This window comes from Micropterus salmoides, unplaced genomic scaffold (genome assembly GCF_014851395.1).
Source record: "Micropterus salmoides isolate LMB-PRFRI ecotype aquatic unplaced genomic scaffold, ASM1485139v1 Ms_hic_scaffold_18, whole genome shotgun sequence".
NCBI lineage: Eukaryota > Metazoa > Chordata > Actinopteri > Centrarchiformes > Centrarchidae > Micropterus > Micropterus salmoides.
This window is the reverse complement of record NW_024040928.1, coordinates 14750459-14774754: the sequence shown is the minus strand read 5'-3', so window position 1 is coordinate 14774754 and position 24296 is coordinate 14750459. Positions and strand designations below refer to the sequence as shown.

The window sequence follows — 24296 nt, the reverse complement described above, 5'->3', positions numbered from 1 at the left end:
TTGTTCTTTAAATTACAATGATTTTTATTTCTGTTTCCCCAGCTGAAAGAGCAGAGGGAGAAGGAGCGAAAGGCCCGGAAAGCGAAGGCCAACGGTGAGGACGACGGAGGCGAGTTTGATGACTTGGTGTCAGCGCTGCGATCAGGCGAGGTCTTCGACAAGGACTTGTCCAAGATGAAACGCAACCGCAAGCGCATCAACAGCCAGACCACAGACTCAAGCAGAGAGCGACCGGTCACAAAGCTCAACTTCTAAGTGGGGTTGAGGTCATCTTCTCCCCACCCCACCCACCCCTTAGTTTGCCTTGGGTCAAACTGACATGCACATTCCTCTGCACCCTCCTCCATTCCCACCCAGCTCGGCTTCACCGCTGCAGAACCACCCACAGCACGTTTAGATCTTTCATCCTCTGAGAGTTTGATGTGGAACAGAAGCCAAAAGTTGTTGTTAACGACCAAATCGGATCGTTCCCGCTGGAGGATCAGTTTGGTCAAATGAAATGTTTTAAGAAGCTGTTTTTCCCCACCGGAGAAAGGTTCCCTTCCAGGTGTAAGACATGCGTTTGATTACAGGCTGTCTGATAGAAACTATTCTGTGCTGTTTTTGTACGTCAGAATCTATGCACAGAGTGAAATGTGCAGCTAGTAAGACTCCTTCAGGGCTTGATGCTCGATCCAAACAGGAAGATGATTCCATTAAAAACACAAGGGGCCATTTTGTATGGACTGATTTCATAGATTGAGAGGGGCTGCTTTCACACGCCTGAATTGTCCAAGAGATCATTTTCAGAGAAAGACTGGATCCGAACTTCCTCTGGACGCTACCGTTCTCTTGCAGTCAGAACCATCACAAGACTGAGACGCAGCGTTGTTAGACAGACGTGGTTTTGACTGCAAGGGGCGCAGCTGAGAGGCAGGTTTCTTTTCTATTCATCATTGACGTGCAGCATTTATATATCTGATCACTGTATGTTTTATTTGAACCTTTTCCCTGTTAAGAGCTGGCCTTAACTCTGTTGATTTTAACTGTTGAAAGGGTACTTTCAAAGGCCTGGGCCTAATCCCCAATTTCTCAATAAGTGTGGAAACTCATGTCATAGATTACATATATCTATATATAAGGTTGTTACACATGCACATATAAATTCATAATTACTATGCTAAATGCCATTAAAACCATACCCAATCAATGCAATACACTTGTTTTTTTCCCATCTGAAGGGAGTTCCCTCCTTTACGTTTTTACTGAAAAGATGAAATGTTTTCTTTACACTGGCTGGATTCACACCGCGAAACAAAACAAGAAACCAAACCCTGATTTTAAACTCTGTGATCCACATGTGATGTTTTCATTCTTGTAGAAAACGTCACATGTGGAAGTAAAAACCCTTGATTTTAATTTGTCCCCTTGGCTGCGTCAATCCATCCAGTGTCAAACACCAACGTTGGACTTTTATAATTTAAATATTGCCTTCCATTGTACAACGACCTGATGATAATAAATGGGAGAAAACACTTATGAGCTTTTGTGTTTAGTTAACAAGCACTTGAATGAATTCTTATTCAGCATTTACTAAGGTTCAAAAAGTCATTTATTACCACCATGACTCTGAATAGGACAGAGGATCATGTTTTCATGATCCTGACGGCAGCCAGGCTCCTGGCTCCATCTAGTGGTCGATGACTGCTACTGAACAGGATACCTGACTGCCGCCTTCTTAAATTTAAGACAAATCCAACAATGTTACAGTCTGCAAACATTCACATGTTGTCAGCAAATACATTTTAAACTGCTCTTTAAGTTTTTTTTCCTCCATATGTTGTTCAATGCTTAATAGCTCAATAACAGTTATTGATTATTACAACCTTGAAGTCAAAAGTGACAATGCAGTTTAAGGAATACGGAATTGCTGAATTTGGTGAATTTAAACATTTTACATTTCAAAAGTAAAATCCCTCAAAATTGCTAGCATAGCATTGGCTCAGACACGAGATGGCCTTACAGTACATTTATTAAAGTCAATGCAGTATCAAATAAAATAAATGACCAATTTAAAACGATTACATTTCTGTAAAATACAATCCATAAAAACACAATTTCTCATGCTGAACAGATTCTCAATGTGCTGTCTCTATCCTAGTTCATGTATGTAATGCACAATGGAATGCAAAACATTTCTTAATTTAGGTCAATCAGGTTATAATGAACTATGAAAACAGAAATGACTGCTACCATCTCTTCAACGCTGTTTATTATGGATTCAGTATATATTTGTATAAACATGTTTAATAACCTGTAATTGAGGCTCACTTCAGCAGAAAACCTCGTGTCAGCTTGTCGTCTGGCTCCTGCACGAATCGGGAAATCCGGTGTAAAAAGCTCTGCCGGCAACTTCCACCACTACAGCCTTGAAGTCTCCGCACTTGGTCTCCTGAACAGAAAGGAGAATCACAAACACACCTACGTGAACAGAAGTTTGTAAGACAAAGCGTCTCTGGCACTCCGGCTTCATCACTTAGGTTCACGTTTGTCTATTTCTGAGGGTTTATGGGTCGCAGGTGAACCAATCACCGGTTAGCGAGGTACATAAACCACATTTATGAGTGACTTGTCAAGGTCGTCTGATCACAGTATAAAGCCAGCTCAAATGCCACAGGGAGAGTCCACCATGAAATAGAAATGTGTACAATATAATAATATGCTATAGGGCTGGGCAATAAAACAATAATGATAATTATTGTGATATAATTTTCCTCAATAACAATATAACAAATGTCCAATAAATGTTTGATTTAATTCATTTGAATCACAAGCTAATTACCACTTAATTTTTCAATTAGTATATTTATCTTGTTGAGGAAAAGGGACTGAAAAAGGACTTTACTTAATTTTACTCACGATAACATTATGTTTATCATTATAATTGTTTTAAAACCACTTTCACTCAGGATTAATTATTGATATCTAATGATGAAATTTTTATCATGATGATAATTTTTATTATAATCATTTATGGCCACATCACCCTGCCCTAGCTGACAACAATTTGTTTTCATGAATTAAAATAAAGCTCATTTATATTGTAATATGTTGAACAAATATTCAGTGGGCCTACAAAGTCCCTAATTTAATGTAAATCCAACCATCTAATTGGGTCTTGATGATCTGACTTGTTATCTTAAGACAGTGATATATGCATATAGTTTTATATTGACTTTACCGTCCACAAGAGATTTAAATATTAGTGTTCAGAAAATGTGTCTTTCACTCAGTATTAAAACCAGTTTAGTGCTTTAGAAGAAAGCGTTTACAGTCTTTCCGCAGTGTTTTACAACAAACGCTCTGACCTGTTTAACACACTGAAGCGACTGATGACTGAGGATAAGGAAGGGATAAAGATCTCCTGATCTTTGGTTAATGGCACTTTCTGACCGTGACAGCCGACCCAGAAACCTTTCACCCATCTTATCAGTGCAAGAGCGGGGCAAAAGAACACTCACCCCACCCCCTGCCCATACACATATGAGTCGACTCTGGACCTGTAAAACATCGAGCTCGAGGCAGAAGATGAAAACTCTGGTACCTCGACAGCTTTCCCTGTGAACTGGGATCCAGTAGCTCCACTCTGAAACATCCTGGTCTGGTTCAGCTGGATGAGACCTTTGTGATACTGTAGAGCCACTCGGGCTGTAACACCGGAACCAGTAGGACTTCGGTCCACCTGACGTTTAAACCAGTTAAAAACCAGGTCAAGATAATACAAAAACACAGTTAGTGTCCTCCTTTAGTATTCTTCCAACACAACATCATCATCTTAGTACACTAAATGTAGATGGTAAATGTTTCAGACATCGCTCCTTTAAGTGTCAAACGACGAGTTGGTATTTGCTCAGGAGCAGTGTCAGTCGGGTACCTGTGCTTCTGCGAACACACAGATATTGGCAGTGGGATCAGAGGAGTAATTGTCTTTGCCGTCTGTGAGAATGGTGCCATAGAGGAAGGCCAGATCCTCACTGGATGGGTGGTGCAACTTCACCTAGGGGAGAAAACAGCAAGGCTTTTGAATCAACATACACAATGTGGACAACGCCTTTACATATACTTTGGTTCCTGATACTTCTTTCCCTGGCCCTGACTTCAACCCCACTGAAGCAAATGTAACGCATACGTCTGGAACAAATGCACACAAGAGCCCTCTAAAGACACTGTCATGTACACCAATCAGCCATAACATTATGAACACGGAGAGGTAGTTGACTGACAGGTCATTGCCATGGCACCTGCCAGTGGGTGTGATATATATTAGGCAGCGTATGAACATTGTGTCCTCATGGTTGATGTGTCGGAAGCAGGAAAAATTATCAAGCAAATTTATAGCGACTTTGACAAGGGCCAGTCTGTGATGGCTGGATGACTGATTCAGATCTCCAAAACATTCTGCAGTGGTCAGCACCTATCAAAAGTGATCCAAGGAAGGAAATGCAGTACACCGTTACAGGGTCATGACTGGCCAAGGCTCATGTATGCACGGGGGGAGCGAAGGCTGGCCCGTGTGGTCCGATCCAACAGACAAGCTACTTCAGATCAAACTGCTAAGAAAGTTGATGCTGGTTCTGATAGAAAGGTGTCAGAATACACAGTGCATCACAGTTTGTTGCATATGAGGATGCGTAGCCACAGACCAGTCAGGGTGCCCATGCTGACCCCTGTCCACTGCTGAAAGCGCATATAATGGGCTCGTGAGCATCAGAACTGGACCACAGAGCAGTGGAAGAAGGTGGCCTGGTCTGATAAATCACGTTTTCTTTTCAAACATGTGGATGGCCAGGTGCGTGTGCATCGCTTAGGCTACCTGGGGAACACCCGGCACCAGGATGCACTATGGGAAGAAGCAATGTGCCCTGCCACAAAGCAAAAATGGTTCAGGAATGGTGTGAGAAACCCAAAAAAAGAGTTCAAGGTGTTGACTTGGCCTCCAAATTCCCCAAATCTCAATCCAATCAAGCACCTGTGGGATGTGCTGGACAAACATGTCCGATCTATGGAGGCTCCACCTCGAAACTTAAAGGATTTGCTGCTAATGTGTTGGTGCCAATACCACAGCACACCTTCAGAGGTCTAGTGGAGTCCATGACTACACGGATCAGGGCTGTTTTGCCGGCAATAGGGGAACCTGCACAATATCAGGCAGGTGGTCATTTTGTTATGGCTCATCTGTGTATATTCTTGTTAAATGCTTATTTCATGAATAAAAAAAGGTGCAGTACACAAGATATTCTGTGTTAATCAGCCCTCCTTCACTGGCCTTTATTTCACATTCTTCACACTGTGGCTTCCACTAAATCTAAATGATGGATGTTATTTTAAGAGTTAAGAGGTACATTATTTATTAGGGAAACAATGGTTTACTTTAGGAAATGTGCTTTTTTTAGATTCCATCTAGCACCTGTAACATTCTGTTGCTAACGTTTCTGTGTCAGCACAGAGACTACTGTGGATTTAACACAGGCTGAAATATGAACTTGTTACCTGAGTTTTGACGGCGTTGGTCACTGCTGTGGCTGCGTCTACCAGATCTCGAGTCCTGGACTCGGCCACATCGAGGCCAAACCTCTGGGCGTTTACAAAGGCGTAGAAGGCCCCTCCGTAGCTGATGTCCACAGTCACATCACCAAACCCTTCCACAGTCACCGTCACATCTGGGAGGAGAAGTTCCGCAGTTACATTCCTGCAGAAGATTAGAAATACCAGAGGACAGTTTTGAGGGCCCTACCTGTGGCGAATGCAAACGCGGGCACACTGAGAAACCTTACTCCTCCTGTTTTACCACCGGAGTACTCGACAAACGCCTTCACCAGGCCACAGGGACAGTGTATGTTCACTTGGGTCTCTGGTGACTGTGGCTCTTTCACTATTTTGTAGTCCACAGCGAAGCGTCCCAGTGCGATGACGGCGTGGCCACACATGGTGCTGTACCCCTCGTTGTGCATGAACAGCACCCCAAGGTCAGCCTCGGGGATCTCGCTGGCCACGATCAGGGCTCCGTACATGTCATAGTGTCCCCGCGGCTCGTACATCAGCACCCTCCTGAGGTGGTCCAGATGTTCCCGACGTAGCGGCGTTTGGACAGCACACTGTCACCTTTGACCTCTGGATAGCCGCTGACGATAACCCGTAAAGGCTCTCCACCTGCGTGCATGTCCACCACTGAGAGCTCGTCTCCCTCGTGAGGTGGGAGCTGCATTTCCATCTCAGTGCTAATAAGAAACAAAAACTAATTGGAAACAATGCTTTAAGCCAAAATACAGCTATATCTTTACTATTTTCCAACACAAAATTCAGCAGAAAGCTTGTTTTCTAAATATTATTTGGCTCATTATTGTAGGTGATTTGAAACCTCTCTCCTCTTAGAGGTTTTTCAGTTCAAATTACAACAATAACTGTTGTTGCTTGTTTTTTTTTAATCACAATTGTTAAAACCAGACAATATTATCAGTTTCTCCGTGTCTAGACCCAACCCAGATGTCACTCTGCTGTAGAAAATGGTTGTACCATGTAGAAAGTACCTCCTGTACTTCATTAGAAAGAAAAAATCTTTGGTAGACTCCATGTGGATTTAAATGTTAGCCTGCTGTGACTGAAAAACACTATTTCTGTGGACAGTTTGCATGTTTGGAGACCAAAACACATTTTATCTGCAAATGTTTGTACCGCTGTTGTTGTCTGCACGTTCAAACTGGATTCTATTATTACAGAACCAATTACCATAAAGTAAAGATTTACTTCAATGGAAATGAACGGGACGTATGACTGAGGCGCCATGTGACCAGAGTCGTCGGTAAAATACTGCAAAAGGCCGTTGTCTATTCAATTAGTACGACACCAGAAAGGATTATTATATTTAACGTTACCTGCTTTAGATTATCTTTGTATTTTGGGTTAAAACTTCTGCAGCCTTCAGTCTTCTTTTATTTCTCCTGTGAAGTGCAGACGTGTTTGAGTTCACAAGACTAAAACGAGACAATAGTGCCACCTAGTGTTCTGGAGGGCTGCGTCCATCAAACACTAGCAATGCACTTGCATATAAACCATTTTTTATGCAATAGAAGTCCAGATTTGTGGAGTGCACGCCATTCTTTGCAGACATTTGAACGCATGCTCGAAGAAGTGGACAACAATGTTTAATAATTTAGAAGCTACTATTTCCACATCAGTTGGTGTGAAGGAATAACAATATCAGTAACTGCAGGAAAGTTAGGTGGATTTAGAGTTTCAAAATAAACACAACAAATTGAGTATGCTTTGACTCACCTGGATCAACAAGAGAAAACCCTGCAAGTTGCAGTTTTCAATGCTTTGATGTAAACAAAGACTGAGTGTTGTACAACTGAGGAGACTAAACAACAGGCGGTGAGCAGGCCTCAGTTTTCATTATTCATTTCACTGTTATCAGGTTCCCTGGATGCATGCAAGATCATTTATATATCTAATATAAAATACATGTGCTGAATCCACGAACAGTCTCGTGCTTACATCCTTATAGTTCACAAAGAGATGATTCACAGTCACACAGAAAATCTGAAAACATCATGAACTGAAACAGTAACCGCGCTGTTTGTTCATGTACACGATCGTTATCATTTTATCCAAACAGATAAACAAATGCCAGTGTTTGCATCAACAAGTGCAGCGTCAGTTCATTTACATTTGCATAGCATTTCATCTCACAAGTAGGCAAAATCCCTCATACTGAAATAAATACTGAAACTCAACATTAGAGAAAATATACCTGAGTACGAGGCAAAGTTACATGAAGGAATAAACAGTAAGTTGTTACCTGTTGAAATATTCACAGCTTGTTTGAGGAAAATAAATCTTTCACAGGAAAATTGAGAACTTGATAATTAACAATAAAAATTATTAACCGCCATTATTGCTTTCCTGTTCCTATTTTACATGCGTGGGAATGAAGCTCAAACACAATTTAAAGAATACATTTTCATTATCTTCCAATTCTGTCATTTCATATTGTATTTGTGTGTATATACAGTACATGTTATTTATTATCCTGTGAAAAACTGGTAAAACACCAACAGAGTTAACATTTCTGTTATAAAAGAGCTGATTATCTCTCATCAAACCAAATCTGAATGAGGCTTCATTATTGTAAGGCACATGTATCATTACCTGACAATAAATAACTCTCCAGTAGCGACTACCACTGTCACTCCACTGAAGATGAGTCTCCAGCTTAATTAGATAAAGGGTGACATTTATTTAACATGTGGAAATGTTTAGGATGATAAAAAGTCTGAGCTGCTCCTGCTTTCTCTAAGACAGGAGCAAGTGAAATTTGTTTAAATAATTTAAAAAATTATGGCAGGAGATCCTTCTCGCTGAACCCTTTGGTCAGGTGTTCTGCTCGAAAACTGTAAATTAACATCCAGAAGAAAAAAAAATCCAAGGAGATCATGAAAATTACAGCTTTACAAAAAAAGTCTCGAAATAAGTAGGCCTATATGTTTCTTTTTTTTCAAATGTGACTTTTACTGATCGTCCTATCAGGCTGAGATGTTTCAACATAAGCCTTCATCAGAGTATCATACAAGAGATAATGTAGCTCTACGCTGGTTTATGATGCTGGTTAAAAAAAATTTAGTAAATTCGTAGCAATAACAGTAAAAATGTTTTTATTTGTTCAATAATTGTTCCTGTTCCTTTTCAGTATTCTCAAATGTAGCACACACAGGACCATATAAGTGCCTCATAAGTCAAAGACTATTAGAATAATCCCTGGGTTTTTGTAGTGCTAAGGTTACATTAAAGGGGATTGGATTCCTGCATGCAAGTTTTTAATGCAAGAAATGTCTTTGGCAGGCCAGCACAACATGCAAACTGGTGCTTCTAAAAATTAGTTTTTAGTTCGTTCAAAAACGGCCATCATCCTCTTTCGGCGTCACAGGCCTGGAGGCGGCGACCGGGGCTTGACTTTTCACTCTGGCCTTCGGGGAAGACGTCGGGGGCAGGGAGAGTCGTCTTTTAATCGACAGCAGCCGGAGGATCTCGCTCACCTGAGACTCGAGGACTGACAGGCGGCCGCTCAGGATCTGAATGTCTCCCTTCAGATCCAGCTTGGCCGCATGCAGGGTGGCTTGAAGGAACGCTTGCTCAGAAGCCGGCTGGACGAAAGAGTGTTTGAGGGAGTCGACCCCGAGGCTGTGCTCGAAAGGGTTTCTCTCCATCGGGCTCTTTTCCAGGGGGCTCCTTTCAAAGGAGTTTCTTGAATCTCCGGCCCTGTCGATGCGCAGGTCGCTCTTTGTAATACCACTGTCGCAGGAGTCCGTTTTGTGCAGGGCACTAGTTTCTTCACTTGCTTCTCCGGCGCTGTTGCCACCCTCTGTGCTCCCTATCTCTCCGCTTTCCGCCGAGTCCCGGTTCTTGTTGGCAGCTGCTGACTGTTCTGAGGACTGGGATCCCCCGGGCCACTCCTCTGCTTTCTGCAGCTGCTTTTCTTGCTCGACAGCAGGAGGCAGTGGTGCAGCTGCTTTTCTAAACTTTGCCCAGCCTCGAGAGCCTCTGCCACTTGTACCACCACCTACAGCTCCCTCTCCACCTGCACCACTGCTCCTTACAGGGCTGCTGACCCTCTGACAAAGTTGAATCTCTGCACAAGGCCTTGATATAGAGTCCCCAGCCTCTTTTGTGCAGCTTTGCTCTGACTCCTCAGCATGGATAAATGCTTGTGGAGGCGCAGCCACGCTGCCCCCTCCTCCAGCACAGGGTGTGTTACTCTGCACAGAGGAGCTGTACCCCTGCTGCTGAGAAGACACAGACTGACACTGTGCGTAAGAGTTTGAGTCGGAGTGATGGCAATGCTGCGACTCCACCTGCACACAGTTATGATCAAAGGTTTGAGAGTCTCTCTGCTGTCTGAACCTCTGGAACAGCTTGCGGACCGGGTGGTCTTCAGGAATGGAGAGAGTCACCTCGTTTCTCTGGCGCTCCTGCTCTCTCTTCACATCAGCAATCTTTCTGAAGATGACCTGCAAGAGGGAGAATCCGTGCATGAGGATGGTGACGTGGGATATACACACTTTAAATGACAATAGTAGAGCTCTACAGCATGTACACAAGGTCTAGGACAAGTTTATGGTCAAAGAGAAATCTGTTTAATCAAGTCAGCTGCACAAAATGCAAAAACACACTGAAACCAAAAACAAAATTTCAAAATGTTGCTTTATAACACATAACTGACTAAAAAAATAGCAAGAAAAAAGAAAACCAAAAGCAAATAGGGGCACTGCAACATAGCAAACACCTATAGCTTACTTGCATAACGGTAAAGAGGGCAGAGAGTAAATCTTAAACCTATGCTACAACAAACAGCTTTAAAGCTCTTAAAATGAATAATAGATGGCTTTATTTTCCTTAAATACATTTTAAGTTCTAGCCATAAATCTTTTAACATGTAGCCATTTGCCTTGATTAATGTGTAGCCTATAGCCTGGATAAGCTCTATCAATATTAATAAGAGTCTTAGTTGCTCACTATAGTTTTGTGATTGCCCTATTGCAAGCTTCTGAAATCTGAATGTTATTAGGAGCAGTGTATACTATTTAAATGGATCTTTTTCACACATTGGTCAAATTGCAACTTTCCTTTTAAAAGGTAAGAATTGATGACAAAATCCATTGAGCTACAATTTTGTATCCACTTAAGCAGCTTTATGGTTCTTAAAATCCGGCTACTGCACACAGTATCATATATGTTCTGTATCAGCTTGTTCCAGCTCTTTATTGTAGCTTTATGATGTTTGCAGCGAACCCAAATTTCAGCCTGGCATATCTGGTGTGTTTGGAAGCTTCACTCCACTAGAATATGTTTAACATACACTGGTAAGTAACTGGAAAGAAAAAAACGACTGCTATGTTTTCCGTTAAGAGTTCAACAGTCATTTCTACCCGTTTTCGTAGATTGCAGGTGAGGATGAGGTTGCGGGAGAACGTGTTGGCGAATGCCGTGTAAAAGTCCAGCACCCTCATCAGAGCTTCTCTCCTGATGATGTGCAAGTCGCAGTAAGTCAAAGCTCGGACATTTGCACAAGCCCGGGCTAGCGTGGTCTCTTTCCAGAACACGTCTCCGAACACGTCGCCTTTACCTGGATGGAGTGAGTCACTTAGTTTATTACAGGGAGAAAGTGTTGCTGACATAAGCATCTCTGGTGACATACAAACGTTACATTTCCTTTTTAAGGGGGACACAGTAGCATAATAGCAAACAGAATATGTGGCAATATAGCACAAAAAGAGCTTTCAGTGGAAGAGAAGAGGCCATCCTGTAAGTCTTTTGCACTGAGACAACCTTTGCTCTAGTTTTATCTATGCCACAATAAACCATGGCCTGATCTATTTCATAATATTACGTTGGATTACCTAGGATTGCGATGACCTCATCATCCTGGATGACTTCGAGGGAACCGGAGACCACAAAGCAGAGGGTATCTACGCTCTCTCCGATATGGAAGATGAGGTCTCCAGGTGCGCAGTGTGTGGTCTGAAACTCCACAGCCAGAGAGCGCAGACAGCCGTCACTGGCCAGGCGAAACGCCGGGTGATCGTTGAACACCTGCCTGTTGAGGTGGACGCAGATGTCTGCCCGCATGTCTTTGGGACAAATTGAGAGAACCTAGGAGAAATTGTAGAGATATCAGAGCAGGTAATCATTATGTACTTAGTGGTCAACATTAAAGCAGCCAAAAGTTTTTATGGAGGCATTTCAGTATGATAGGATAAAACAACTATAGCAGAAACATGAATAGTCTGTTGTAGCTGAATTACTACATGTTGCAGTGACAGTATTTCAGTGGCAGGGCTTCTTTACAAAACAGAGTATAAGTCAGAAAGATGTTTTAGGTCCAGAAACTCCAGCAACTAATTAAGTGATTTCTGATGCTCTTGGAGGAGAAAAGGAATTTCAAAAAGGTAAAAATATGCCCTCATCCACAGGTAAGATGTGGCATAAACCGTCCAATTCTAGGTACTCAACACTTTAGTCTCAAGTGGATGGTTACAAATACACTTTTTTTAAAATATGGGCACGTACATTTTACAAACATGCCAGCGCACACTTGCCTTCTTCAGGGTGTCTCGTACGATCCATTAAGTATTGGTAATTACATTTAAACTATCAATCTGCTGTTATTTTGCCAAAGCCTAGCAAAAATATCACTTTCCAGAGCTGCAGGACCTAAAGTTGCACAAGATCTAGTTTCCCTAAGGGTCAATGAGTGCGCTTGATGATCTGCTGTGACCTTTGAGGCTCGTTATTGTTCATGTCGCCACATCCACCTTTCAACCCCACCCATTTTTTTTTTTTACGATACTGTTTAAAATGTTATCGTTTTTACTTTTTGACAGTCAGAGACAGAAATGTGCATCAGTTTAACTTTATACCTCTATCCAATCATTTATTTATTATTATTGCTATAAGAATAGTATAAGGTGTTGTCATGAGATGGTAAGAGATGTTTGTTTTGGATCTATAATAATACCTTATCTGTGTCAATGCCCTTCGACATGGCCCAGGTGGAGACGATGAAGTCCATGACCCTCTCACTCAGACCTTTAGGAACCTGATAAAGCTTCAGGAAGTCGCGCACATTGTTGAGCATCTCGTGGTAACGGTTTGTGTTGGTGTACATCTGCTGGAAGATGGTGGTGACGTTTCCAAAGATGGTTGCATAAAGCAAAGCTAAAAACAAGAAATGGAAAACAAAGCAGCCTTACAAACAGACTGACACGCAGGGCATATTTATTCAATTTAAGATGAGAGGATAAATTTTATTTTAGCAAATCAGGATCCAGGATTTTGGTTCAAATGAAGGTCTGAAATGTTTTCAAGTCAAAAAAATATAATATACTAGTATCCAGAACCGTTTTTCAGGTATTACACCTCAGATTTGTTTTTAATTATTTGGTCATTTGGTCATCAATATTTTAATGGATTATATGAGTTTTGGGAGGTTTTAGAGGGTTAAAACAATACATGTACCCTTTAACTTGTATCTACATTTTTCAATTATGGTATAAATTAATGCATTTACTACAGACATGGAAATAATCAATAATCAACATTTTAAGGCATTTTAATGGATTGTGCACTTTGCAAGGAGTCTCTACAAATGTACAAAACAACATTACTGTACAGGTACCTCCCCCCTGATTTGTATCTTATAAAAGGAAGTTTTCAATCTAAATAACCCATTCCATTAATTTATCAATTAACAATTAATTTAAAACCCAATTTTCAAAAAATACCTACTGTAATATTTGATACATACATTTTCAACCTATTAAAACAAAATAATGTCACAATTTTTATTATATACTGCTTTAATCAAATATAAAAATACAAATTTTACCACAATTTTCTCAGTATACCGGTAAGCAAAATGTCTATCTTAAAGGTGGAGTATGCAGTTTTAATCCAATACACATACTTTTGTCAAATTCAGATGCAGATATCGCTATGCTGTCAATTCTATGTAAAAAAAAAAAAAAAGTGGCCCACACCCTGCAACACAACACTTTTTCCAGCTGTTCCAGCCATGAATTGTCCACCTATCCATCGTCAACCGCTTATCCTGCGTATAGGGTCATGGGGGGCTGGAGCCAATCCCAGCTGACATCGGGCGAAAGGCGGGGTACAACCTGGAGAGGTCGCCAATCCAACGTAGGCACATAGACAAACAATTAGTCACGCTCACTCACACCTAAGGACAATTTAGGGTCACCAATTAACCTATTCCGCATGTCTTTGGACGGTGGGAGGAAGCCGGAGCACCTGGAGAGAGCCATGAATTGTGTGTCAGGTAAATCAGAGTGTCCTGATGGCCAGATAGTTTTACTTGTTGCTGAAGTAACCGCTAACTGCTGCTAACTAGCTGTCTCCATTCAAGTGGTGAACAACGTCCGGAGTCCCCCAGGGCTGACAGAACTCTGTTGTGAAGTTTGTGGACCACATCAATATCATCGGCCGGATTTCCAACAACAATGAGACTTCATATTGGGAGGAAATTGATAATCTTTCTCAGAGAACAACCTACTGCTCAGACACACACTCCTGTCTACATCAGTGGAGCAGAGGTGAAGCAGGTGAACAGTTTCAGGTTCCTGGAAATCAGCATCACAGAGAACCTGACATGGTCGTCTCACATCTCCACGCTGGTGAAGAAAGCTCAGAAACAACTGTATTTCTTAAGGAAAATTAAGAAGGTCAAATTCCCATGCCATGTTCTTACGGAGGAGCAATAGAAAGCATCCTGACTGAAAACATCACTAACTGGCATGGGATGTGCACGGCCCAGGACAGGAGCGCTCTGCAGGGGAGAATTAAAACTGCTCAGTGGTGTCATTGATATAGATGAGAGCCATGCCATGAGCCAAACCAAGCAAGAAGACCTCCTCTGTACTGTATTACCTGTTATCAAACTGTGAGCCTCTGTCAGTCTCAGAGGTTGGTTCCCACAAAGTTGTTAGACCCCACAAATATAGTGGCCTCCTCGTCCTAAAAGGATTTACTATATCGCAGATATAGTAAATCTAGCCCCTCTACACACACACACACACACACACACACACACACACACACACAGTGGTGGAATGAGCCTTTATAATGTAATTCATAATGCACATTTCCTCAGTAAGTGCTGTGCTGCAGTGACCTCAAAGAGTCAGTCAGCATCTCTTATCGTGAGGTTTTACCCACTCAAGAGGAAAGAGTATTCTCCAGTCGCCCCAGCAGGATCACAGAGGTTAGGATACATATCTAACGTGATGGCTCATTGTCCTTACTACACTGGAGCCTGCAGGCGAACTCTCCCTTTCTTCTATTCCTTGCGCATAATTACTGTATCTGTAGCAGGAGATTTATTGGCCGTAATTGGACCCGACACTTCGGTGTGACTGAGGGATCTTCGTGATCGAAATACCACCAGAGAACTGGGTGTTTGCTTTTGGAAGTACAAACCTTGAAGCGTGGCTGTCAGTTTACGTCTCCCTCACATGTTTTTATTGCATCACTTTACATGTTGTTTTAGAGGAGTGGGCCAAAGGTTAGTGCACAAAGGCGAGTCGTGACGGAGGAACTGTAAGCAAAGGCTGACAGTGGAAACAGTGACACAAAGGGTGAATCTATTACTGTAACTGCAGTGGGTGATGAAAATAATACCGACATCTGCATAAAAATAGATTTAGGTTTCTATTTTTATGCAGATGTTCAAAGTTATTTAAATGAGGTTGACGTTTAGATATATTAACTTCTCATAGTGAAAATCACTTTTTAAGGTGGATAGACTCATTGGGAACATTTGAGGTAGGTGAGATTTGGTGACTTTAACATTCACCACTCCCTAGACTACATGCTATACTGTACTGTACAACACTTGTGAGTTCATCTTACACAAGCCTCTACATAATAAGCTTGCTCTTTATCTTACAGCAAGTTACAGTTGCATCTCATCAAAAACTGCAACCCAGCCGGACCTGAAATCCAGAACCATAAATTATACAGACTGAAAAAATACTGTTTTGTGGTTGTTGTAGATAATTTATTTTACCTGTACCCTGTGTCCCTAGTATTGTTGTATTAAGCATCAGTGACAGAGCAATGTTTTAAACAAATTATTTAAAGCAGAGAAAATAATTTCATAATGTCAGTATGAGTGGGTTAACACAAAGACAATGCTTTTCTGATGCCGGGTAGTGACTAACCTTCAGACAGACCCTCATAGAGCAGTCTGTGATGGACGCTGAACATGTCACTTTTTATTATCGACAAAGCCGAGTTCCTAAACACTCCCCAGTGGTTCAAACACTGAGTCTGCAGCTAAATGTGAATTACATGAGTCAGGAGAGTTTGTGAATTACCGAACACTGTTAAGGAGATATTTATATACACAAAATTCTCTCAATTGTTAAAAAAGATTTTAAATGGTAGGTCATTATTTCATTGTAAAGGAATGTACTATTCTTTTAATTAAATCTGGCAGATTTGTATCATAATTAATTAACAAAGTCAATGAATGCCTGATGGATTAATAAAGTGAATATACATTTACAACCAGGTTGAAAGATTGGGTGATTAATTCAGCCTCAGCCATGGATGCCTTATCATCGAAAAGCTGATATATCCTTGGTGATATTATTAACATAGTTTCACAAGGTAATTCTGGCTTTAGAGCTGTAGAGGAAGGAGGAAAGAGGATAGTGCTGTCCCTGATGACCTGGCTCAACAAAAACCGTGTGAGCATAGAGAGTATAGCAGTCACATGGACTGGTTATTTTGCAGAGAGGGAAAAGCACAGAAAACAGTATATATACAGTTTTTTATACAGTTTTTGTATAAAAGTATAAAATGTCACCTTTAATGCAGGACTGCAGCTAAAAATACTTAGCAGAGGCTCAAAGGGCAGTAAGAAATAACGGGTTATCTATGTTTTTAATTGTGTTTTAGAATTATTGTGCTTTAATGTGAAGTATATTGACACAATGTCACTTGCTTACTTGTTACACGTATGTATACATACATTTATTTGTGAGTGCATGTGTCTATATGTGATTTATGATGAATAAATTAAAATAAATTAGCATACAACAATGTTGATCTCTGCTACACCGTGTACTTGTCCATAAAAAGCAGTCATGTGTTTATCATAGTGAGCTTAATTTTTGCTTTGCGTCTGTGCTGATCTTCCTGAACAAGTACCACGTCTCCACCATATGTTGCTTTACTGGCAGCTGGCTATCTGCCAGCTGGGCTGTGGAGCACATTATTTTGTTTAATAAATGCATCCAGATTGTTTCGGCTCTTGCGAGGTTGTAGAGGCATATTATGAATGGATGAATTAAATGAAAAATTGCATCAAAGGATGTTCAAAGCGGAGATCAAAAAGTGTCTATTACTATAATGCTGTTGTTCTGCTGGCATAAGACAGTTATAAATGACCATCCCACCTGCAGCTTCCAACATTAACTGGTAGCTTATTAATAATCGCTCTTTATAGGCAGCGGCCACTGTTAAACTGATCACCATGTGGCAGATGGCTAACTGGGCAAGCCATAGTTAAATGTTAGCCCTGTGTGATCCAGCTTAGATAACATTTGAAGGGCAAAACCATAAAATTGTTGAATTCTATGTTATGTTTTGAATTATTTATAGATATTTGGCAGATTAGTGGTAAATGTACAACATCCTATTGGAGCATTAACTTCCATAGCGAGTAAAGTGGTATACGTCAGTAGAAATAGGTATGTCAGTGAGGAAAAACACACATCTTTTCTGTTTCAGCACACACTGCCTTCATACTGTACACCACAACAGTGCAGCTGCTGTTCTTCTGTCCTCTACTCAGATTGATTGAGACTGTTAAGGTTGTACTGTACTTTGTGTTCACTGAAGAAGAAAAAACATTGGTCACTTTGATTTAAGCTGCTTTTGAAAAGCTTCCCTTGAATTTCACTTGACAAACTGTCCACTGGCAATTGATACAATTGGGGGTTTGTGCTATTTGTGAGAGGCTTGGAAGAACACAAGAAAAACTGGAGCCTTTGTGTTGATTGCAGGCTGTTTAAATACGTGTGTGTGTGTGTGTGTGTGTGTGTATAATAGAAAGAGCTTGTGTGTAACTGTATTAGACAATTGTGTGACTTTATTGTCTTTCTAATGCCATCTCCATTTACTGCTCCATTAACCATATCTTAAACTGAGAACAGTAATGATAGAATGATACCAACTGTTATGTAATATCAGATCTACTAGACTTGTTGTTTTCTAACATGAGATTTAGAAAAAAGATTGCAATTTTGCAGTAATAAGAAAGCACATCAACTGAATAGAGAATGTAGCTTAAAATATAATAGAAGATTTTAAATACTTAAAATAATACGGTGTTGGAAAGAGATAGAGTACTTACAGCCCACCATCATCATAGCCACAGAGAAAATCTTCTCTCCATCTGTGGCCGGAGCGATGTTGCCAAATCCAATGGTGGTGAGACTCGTCATGGTGAAGTAGAGAGAAGAAATGTACAGCGTATCCTTGTTGGGACCCCCCTCCCACTGTCCTGTACCACTGGCGTTGTAGCGGTAAGGAGTCCCAATACTCAGGGCCAGCTGGTAGAGCCAGCTGTCTGTCTTAATGGTATTGGTGGTCTCATCGATGACCTCGTAGTCCCCGATGCTGTACCAGATGCAGGCCAGCCAGTGGGCCACCAGACCAAAAACACACACCAGCAGAACCAGGACGGCTGCTCCATACTCCAGGTAGTGGTCCAGCTTCCGGGCCACTCGGCCCAGCCGGAGCAGGCGGACCACCTTCAGGGAACTGAAGAGGCTGCTGAGACCCTACAGGGAGAGACAGGTGGAAGACGTGACTCAGACGTGCAGCGATGTTGAGGGGAAATGACTGGTTGAAAATGAAATAGTAAATATTTTTATGATCGATTCAGTTAATTAAGCCACAAAAACTAACTTGCTTCAGCTTTTCAAACGTGAATATTTGCTGGTTTTCTTTGTTATCTATGATAATACACAGAAAATATTTGGGTATTAAACTGTTGGTCGGACAAAAAAAAATCCATTTGAATATGTCAACTTAAGTTTATACCATTTTTGAAATGTCATTATTTGTTCAAAGAAATCATCAAATGTTGAATGAAAATAGCCCCTGCTGCATTTACTGTTCGAAATGTTTCCTCACTAATTCAATAGGAGATTAAGATTGCAAGTAATTTTTCCACTCTCACAGTTAAATTAAAACAATACTTCTGGTTACCTCAAGAGCTGATAAACAAATGTGTTGTTTACTTGAAAGCCCCATATAACAGTGACTGTTGATGTTTGAAATAAAAATAAATTTAATCTTGCAGGATTCATATCACATTTCTCAGAAATCGCAGCTTATGAACCTGCAACAAGCTGTGAACACAATATTGACATATCAGCACTTTCTTAAGTTGACATGGCAAACTTGTAAGCAAACAGCTAGCTTATTTACACATCCAGCAGATCCGCGGCAACATTAGCATACTTTTGAGTTTAGTTTCGGGTCACCTAAATAACATTACAAAGCATTTACTTTCCTTTAGCTTCGTTTGGGTCTCCACCAACTCTCTTCAGCTGCTAAATGCTCCACTATGTTCACCAGCTTTGGTGTCGAGCAGGTAGCGTGACAATTCTTTGTAGGTTTGTCACTACAATCGACTCCTTTATCATTACATGTAGTAATTTGATCCATCCATTTTAATATGTAAGAAACTTGATTAAAGTAACTTTATTAATTTAATTGATTAAAACATGGATTTCCTTACTGGGAGTACAGAGTCTTCTGTCCGTGTGGTATTCCTGTGCAAATGTGAAGACTCTCGGAGGTGACTTGCTGGAGATGCAGATGTAATGATATCCTTCATAGAAACAAGAAATCAGTGTTTTTATATTAAAGTCCAGTGTCATGTACCAATGCCTGAGCCATTTTAAATCAATCCTAAGTGAAAAGAATTGTCAACAAGTTATTATCTATTAAAGGAAATTCACAATTCATTCACCTCATCCACATTTTCAAAGGCATTGATGATATCGTACGGAAGGCAGGACAGCAGGTCGATGACGAACCACGTCTTCATGTAATTCATTCTTATCAGCTTGGCGTCTGAAATGACCTCTCCTGCAGGCCCCACAAAGGTGGTGTGGAAGTTGAGCACAATGTCGATCAGGAAGATGACATCTACAACGCTGTCCACCACCAGCCAAGCCAAATTGTTTTGCTTTGTCTTAAAGGAGACGTTATAGGGCACCATGATGGCGGTGTAGAAGGTCAGGATGAGGATGACCCAGTCCCAGGTGGTCTTGAAGGTGCAGTAGTGGAGGATGATGTGCGGGGGGGTCTTAGGGGCTTCCTGTTTGTACTGAGGGAGAATGTCTGATCCCAGCTGGAGAGCCTTTTTTATTGAGAGGGAACATTTATCATCATGAGTACAGAATCACATGTAAAGTGTATCAAGGAACAGAAGTCATCCTAAGTGTGAAAAGGGTCAGACAAATGGTTTAAGGACAGATCAGGGCTATTAAGAGTTGGTATTATTTATAATCTGTTTTTCTTTTTAAGACTGTTGATGCTGAGTCTAGAAAGAAACTATCTAGAATCTCACCTGGCTAATAGCAAAGCCTGATTATTATCATTAGACGTCATGGTAGCTGTGTTGGTAATGCTGACATAGTGTAAGACCATGCTGTCTCCATCATCAAATAACAATATGGCCCCAGAAATGTCTTTTACATGCTATACACATTTAGGTTGAACTTTTCCTTTAAATTGAGAAGTAACTATTTTCTTGATTGGAAACTACTTTAAGGGACTTTCCTGATTGAACCTGAGGTATATTTAAGTAGATACATGGCGTTTGAAAACAAACTTTTCCGATAAACCTCACCTCAGCCAATCTGGAAGGCTTGTGGCTGACCTCGGTCTTGCTCAGCGGTGCTAACTGCTGCACCAGGTTGCGATTGTTGGTCAGCGCCCGTGTCAGTCTGGCAAACTTCGCCCATCCTGCTTAGAGACAAAAAGACAGACAATTTATTGCACCACATGGAATCCTTACCTCCTTTTTATAAATGCAGATTTCCTCAAAAAATTTCCCACATCTGAATGGGTACAAGGAATGTTTTCAGTCGCAGAGAACAATGCATTCACTTTTTAATTTCACAATAACAATATAATGTTCATTCCCCCTTACAAAGAAAACACTTTGAGGATACGTTACTGAGCATGAACTCAGTGTGTAGTTGTCCACACTGGAGCGAAGAGGCAGGACTACAAGATTCCTTCAGTTTGCATCTTGGCAAGTGTATTGGTGTAAAATGTGGGAATACTGCATATGTTATGCTACTGAATACTACAAATTAGGTTTCTCGCTAAAATTAACAACACAATATGGTATACTGTATGCTGAGTGGGACTTGAGAGGGTTTAAATTGTATCAGTCAAATTGTGTCTAATGCAGTTTTACCCTGTCAGCTGGAACATTTTGTGTTAAAATGGACTAATATTCTTTTATTCCCTGTGTATTTTCATACATTTACCATCTCTGTGTGGTCTGAGTGTCCTTTGTTTCTGCTTGATGTATGTTCAAGTCTTAGTGGCACACTTAATCCCCTGGGACAAATCACCGCTTAGACCCACAGAGACCAGTGTTCACTGACCCGTACACACAACACCTGGACAGCTGTATGTGTTACATACCAGGAAACAAACGTCTGTTACGTCACAGCCACTCATGTGTGCTGGTGACTTTCGGCGGCGCTGCACCCTCCATGGTGTTGTCGGGTTAAACCGAGCTTTGATAAGCTTTGACGTGAATGCGTGTTCTAACCCTTCAGTGTGTGGAATAAGAAATGAGGATCCAACAGTTCATCACAACTACACTGAAATACTGAATACACTCCGGTGGAAACCATTTAGTCTAGCTACAAGAATATGAACTGTCTCACCTCGAGTTGACTCATCTTCAATCGGCTGTTTGAAAAGTGTAATGTCTCTGAAGGTGCAGAGGAAAAGCACCACCTTGTCATTCTCATTTCTGATCGGAGCTACCTGCATGTAAAGCCATATTGGTGTTCCTGTAGGAAACAATTCAAATAAGAGTTGTGAGGGAGCACAGATGGAAAATGGGACAAAAAGGAGTAAAGGTTATTGTTAATACTAACTTTTAATAGTGCATTTGATGATTATTCTAGTAAAAACACAGAGCTTACTGGTGATACTCACTATTCTTTGTGTAGAGTAACACCTCATAGAAATGGGACTCATAGTTATCAAAGGTCTTTCTGATTTTGTCTATAGTCTTCTTATCAGTCAGGTCACCATACATGAAACTGCAAAATAAGGAAGAAGCAAAAGGGAGAGTGTAATAACTAAAAGTGGAGTGAACACTTTGTTTCTTTAAATCTGCATTGTACTTGCAGCAAATCCACAGTCACATTTTCTAGAGATAGCAGAAGTTGTATTTTATTTCTGGTTCATTTAACCATATTTTTGAATTAGTTCCAATATATGTTTCTTATATATATATATAAAGATCAGTTCAGATTTTAGGGTTCCTTTTGAACATGACAAAACAGGACTGATGAAAATTTGCCTCTGTGTAAAAATCTGGATCATTTACAAGTTTTTTTTTCTGTTGATCAATGAGCAAAGTCCCTGCCAAATATATTAATTCACTGGTCACCAAATAAATGCTTACATATTGTGCCATATATTCTCAAGCTTTAGGTGACCTCTAAGCATCAACATAAAGAACACCTGCACCATAAGACCACATAACCAACCAACACATTTTTCTTAAAATATAAACCGTCCAGTGTATCTTCACCTTCAGGCCAATAGACTACAAAGAAGCATCTTACTTGCAGGTACTACTCCTGTGCATGACTTCAGATCTGTGGTATCCAGACAGCTTGCAGAATCCGTCATTGCTGTAAACGACCGGCCACTCCACGATCTGTGCATTCCCCAACAGGAAACTGGTTTCTGCAACAAAACAAAAAATACAGCAAACAAAACTAGTCTCTACTAACAACACCTGAGACTACTGCACCTGTTGATCACCTTTTGGGGATTTTGTCTTCCAATCATTACAACTGGAGTTACATAACAGTCCCTGCTGACCAGTGTTGTGAATTTTTGATAACCTCAGCATTTATATAAATCTTTACTTGACATATTCTGTGCAATTATTCAAATCAGTGAAAAGCAAACTCTCCTACTAAAATTGTTTTAATAACCATATATAACAGAAAAAGATCATTAATATTTAAAGCAGCAGTAAACAATGGTAATCAGATGAGTCTCTGGAAAGAAATAGTTGTTGATGAAATGTTCATGTTCCACCCTTAATGTTAATGAAATTTTGATGAGGAGCCGTACAGTTCCTCAGCTTTACAACAGCTTGGTGGAAGTTGTGGTCTCGAGAGAAAAGACTGAGGACATTTTCTCCAAATTACACCCATTAACAACTGCCTGTTTATCTTGAACTTAATGCTTGAGCGTTGGATGAGTTTATGTTATGATAAATGCAGCCCCTCTGCAGGTGTAGGCCATACACCTAATCTGTACCTCTAATGAAAACTTTAAATCTCACACATAATAAGCCTCAATCTCACAGGGGAGCAACTGCCTGCCATAACAGACTGTCAATCCAACAATTAATTTTCAATGCTACTTTTATGAAAAACAAAACTTAACTAAAAAGGCCCCTCTTAATGGCTGTAAAACCAATCTTTGTAAGACTGTTCTCATATTCACTGTCTCACTGTTTATGTTTATATGAGCGTTGATGTTTAGAAAAATCAATAAGACAAATTCACCCTGGGTTGTCACTGGAAAGGCACCATGCAGCACATCATGAGCACTTTTGGTCTTCAGGTAAAATAAATAAATATTGTCTGACTGACCAAATTGACCTGCACTTCTGCCTCATGCACATACAAGTGCCCAGCCCACATGCATTTTTAAATGCAACACACACACAACACACACAAAAAAAATCAGCCACAGAGAAAACACAGCTCAAGTTTCTTATCCTGAGGAAGTCATCAGAAATAAAGGCCATTGTATTAGAATGATCCTTAAATCAATAAATAAAACAATACAGTCTCACCTAAATCATATAACAAAGTGTTTTCTCTTCAGAGGGAACACTGTTTGTATAGCTAATGGAATAATAGGCTAATATACTGATTTTTTTTATTAATCCCGGAGATTTGGACCGTATTGCACAATTCATCAGGATGTATATATTGTTTGGTAGTTGTAAAAAAATGAATAAATAAAAAGTGAAAATGACAAGAATGTGTTAGTTGATGGTTTCTAGTAAATTACATTTAATATTATTATAGGTAGGCTATACTTAAGCATCCCATGCAGTCCTGTGTGGTGCCTTGACTGACATGACAATCAAAATCCTTTCATTCTTTTTTCCCTGTTAGAGTAAAACTCACCGCTGGAGCGACGGACAATATTTTCAAGAAAAGTGTTCTGCGGAGCCACCAGTCCTCTCTTGCCCCCATGCATTATGAGGGTTCAGGACAGAGACTCAGAGCTGCTCGGTGGTCGTGCTGATGGTTAATACCCCCCTCAGCTGTCCGCCCGATCTGAGCGTGAATCACAAGTCAAGTAAGAGGTACTTCCGGACTGAGGTTTTAAAAGTAAAAGCCTCGTCGTATTATATGACATTTTTCCGACTA

At 40.6% G+C, this 24296-nt stretch overlaps 3 protein-coding genes across 3 annotated transcripts in view; 1 reads left to right on the top strand and 2 right to left on the bottom strand.

The window, feature by feature from the left end:
- Nucleotides 1-1514, top strand: part of LOC119908609 (disheveled-associated activator of morphogenesis 1-like) — a 53040-nt gene extending 51526 nt beyond the window's left edge. The window contains 1 exon segment of the mRNA XM_038726403.1: nucleotides 43-1514. Coding sequence (XP_038582331.1) covers nucleotides 43-255 — 213 coding nt within the window. The 3' untranslated portion in view covers nucleotides 256-1514.
- Nucleotides 1515-1993: 479 nt separating this feature from the next.
- Nucleotides 1994-7027, bottom strand: LOC119908610 (trans-L-3-hydroxyproline dehydratase-like). Its single transcript, XM_038726404.1, is given in 8 exon segments — nucleotides 1994-2365; nucleotides 2368-2431; nucleotides 3584-3721; nucleotides 3914-4036; nucleotides 5530-5699; nucleotides 5774-6109; nucleotides 6112-6257; nucleotides 6912-7027. Coding segments are annotated over 7 exon segments (1029 nt in total). The 5' UTR covers nucleotides 6251-6257; nucleotides 6912-7027; the 3' UTR covers nucleotides 1994-2306.
- A 1514-nt stretch (nucleotides 7028-8541) lies between these two features.
- On the bottom strand, nucleotides 8542-24296 carry LOC119909216 (potassium voltage-gated channel subfamily H member 5-like). Its single transcript, XM_038727321.1, has 12 exons — nucleotides 24051-24296; nucleotides 22458-22581; nucleotides 21820-21926; nucleotides 21543-21671; nucleotides 20486-20601; nucleotides 19601-19993; nucleotides 19367-19459; nucleotides 17972-18401; nucleotides 12551-12750; nucleotides 11433-11685; nucleotides 10962-11158; nucleotides 8542-10043 (listed from the first exon to the last, which is right to left on the bottom strand). The coding sequence occupies exons 1-12, from the start codon at nucleotides 24121-24123 to the stop codon at nucleotides 8928-8930; spliced, it is 3231 nt and encodes a 1076-aa protein (XP_038583249.1). The 5' UTR covers nucleotides 24124-24296; the 3' UTR covers nucleotides 8542-8927.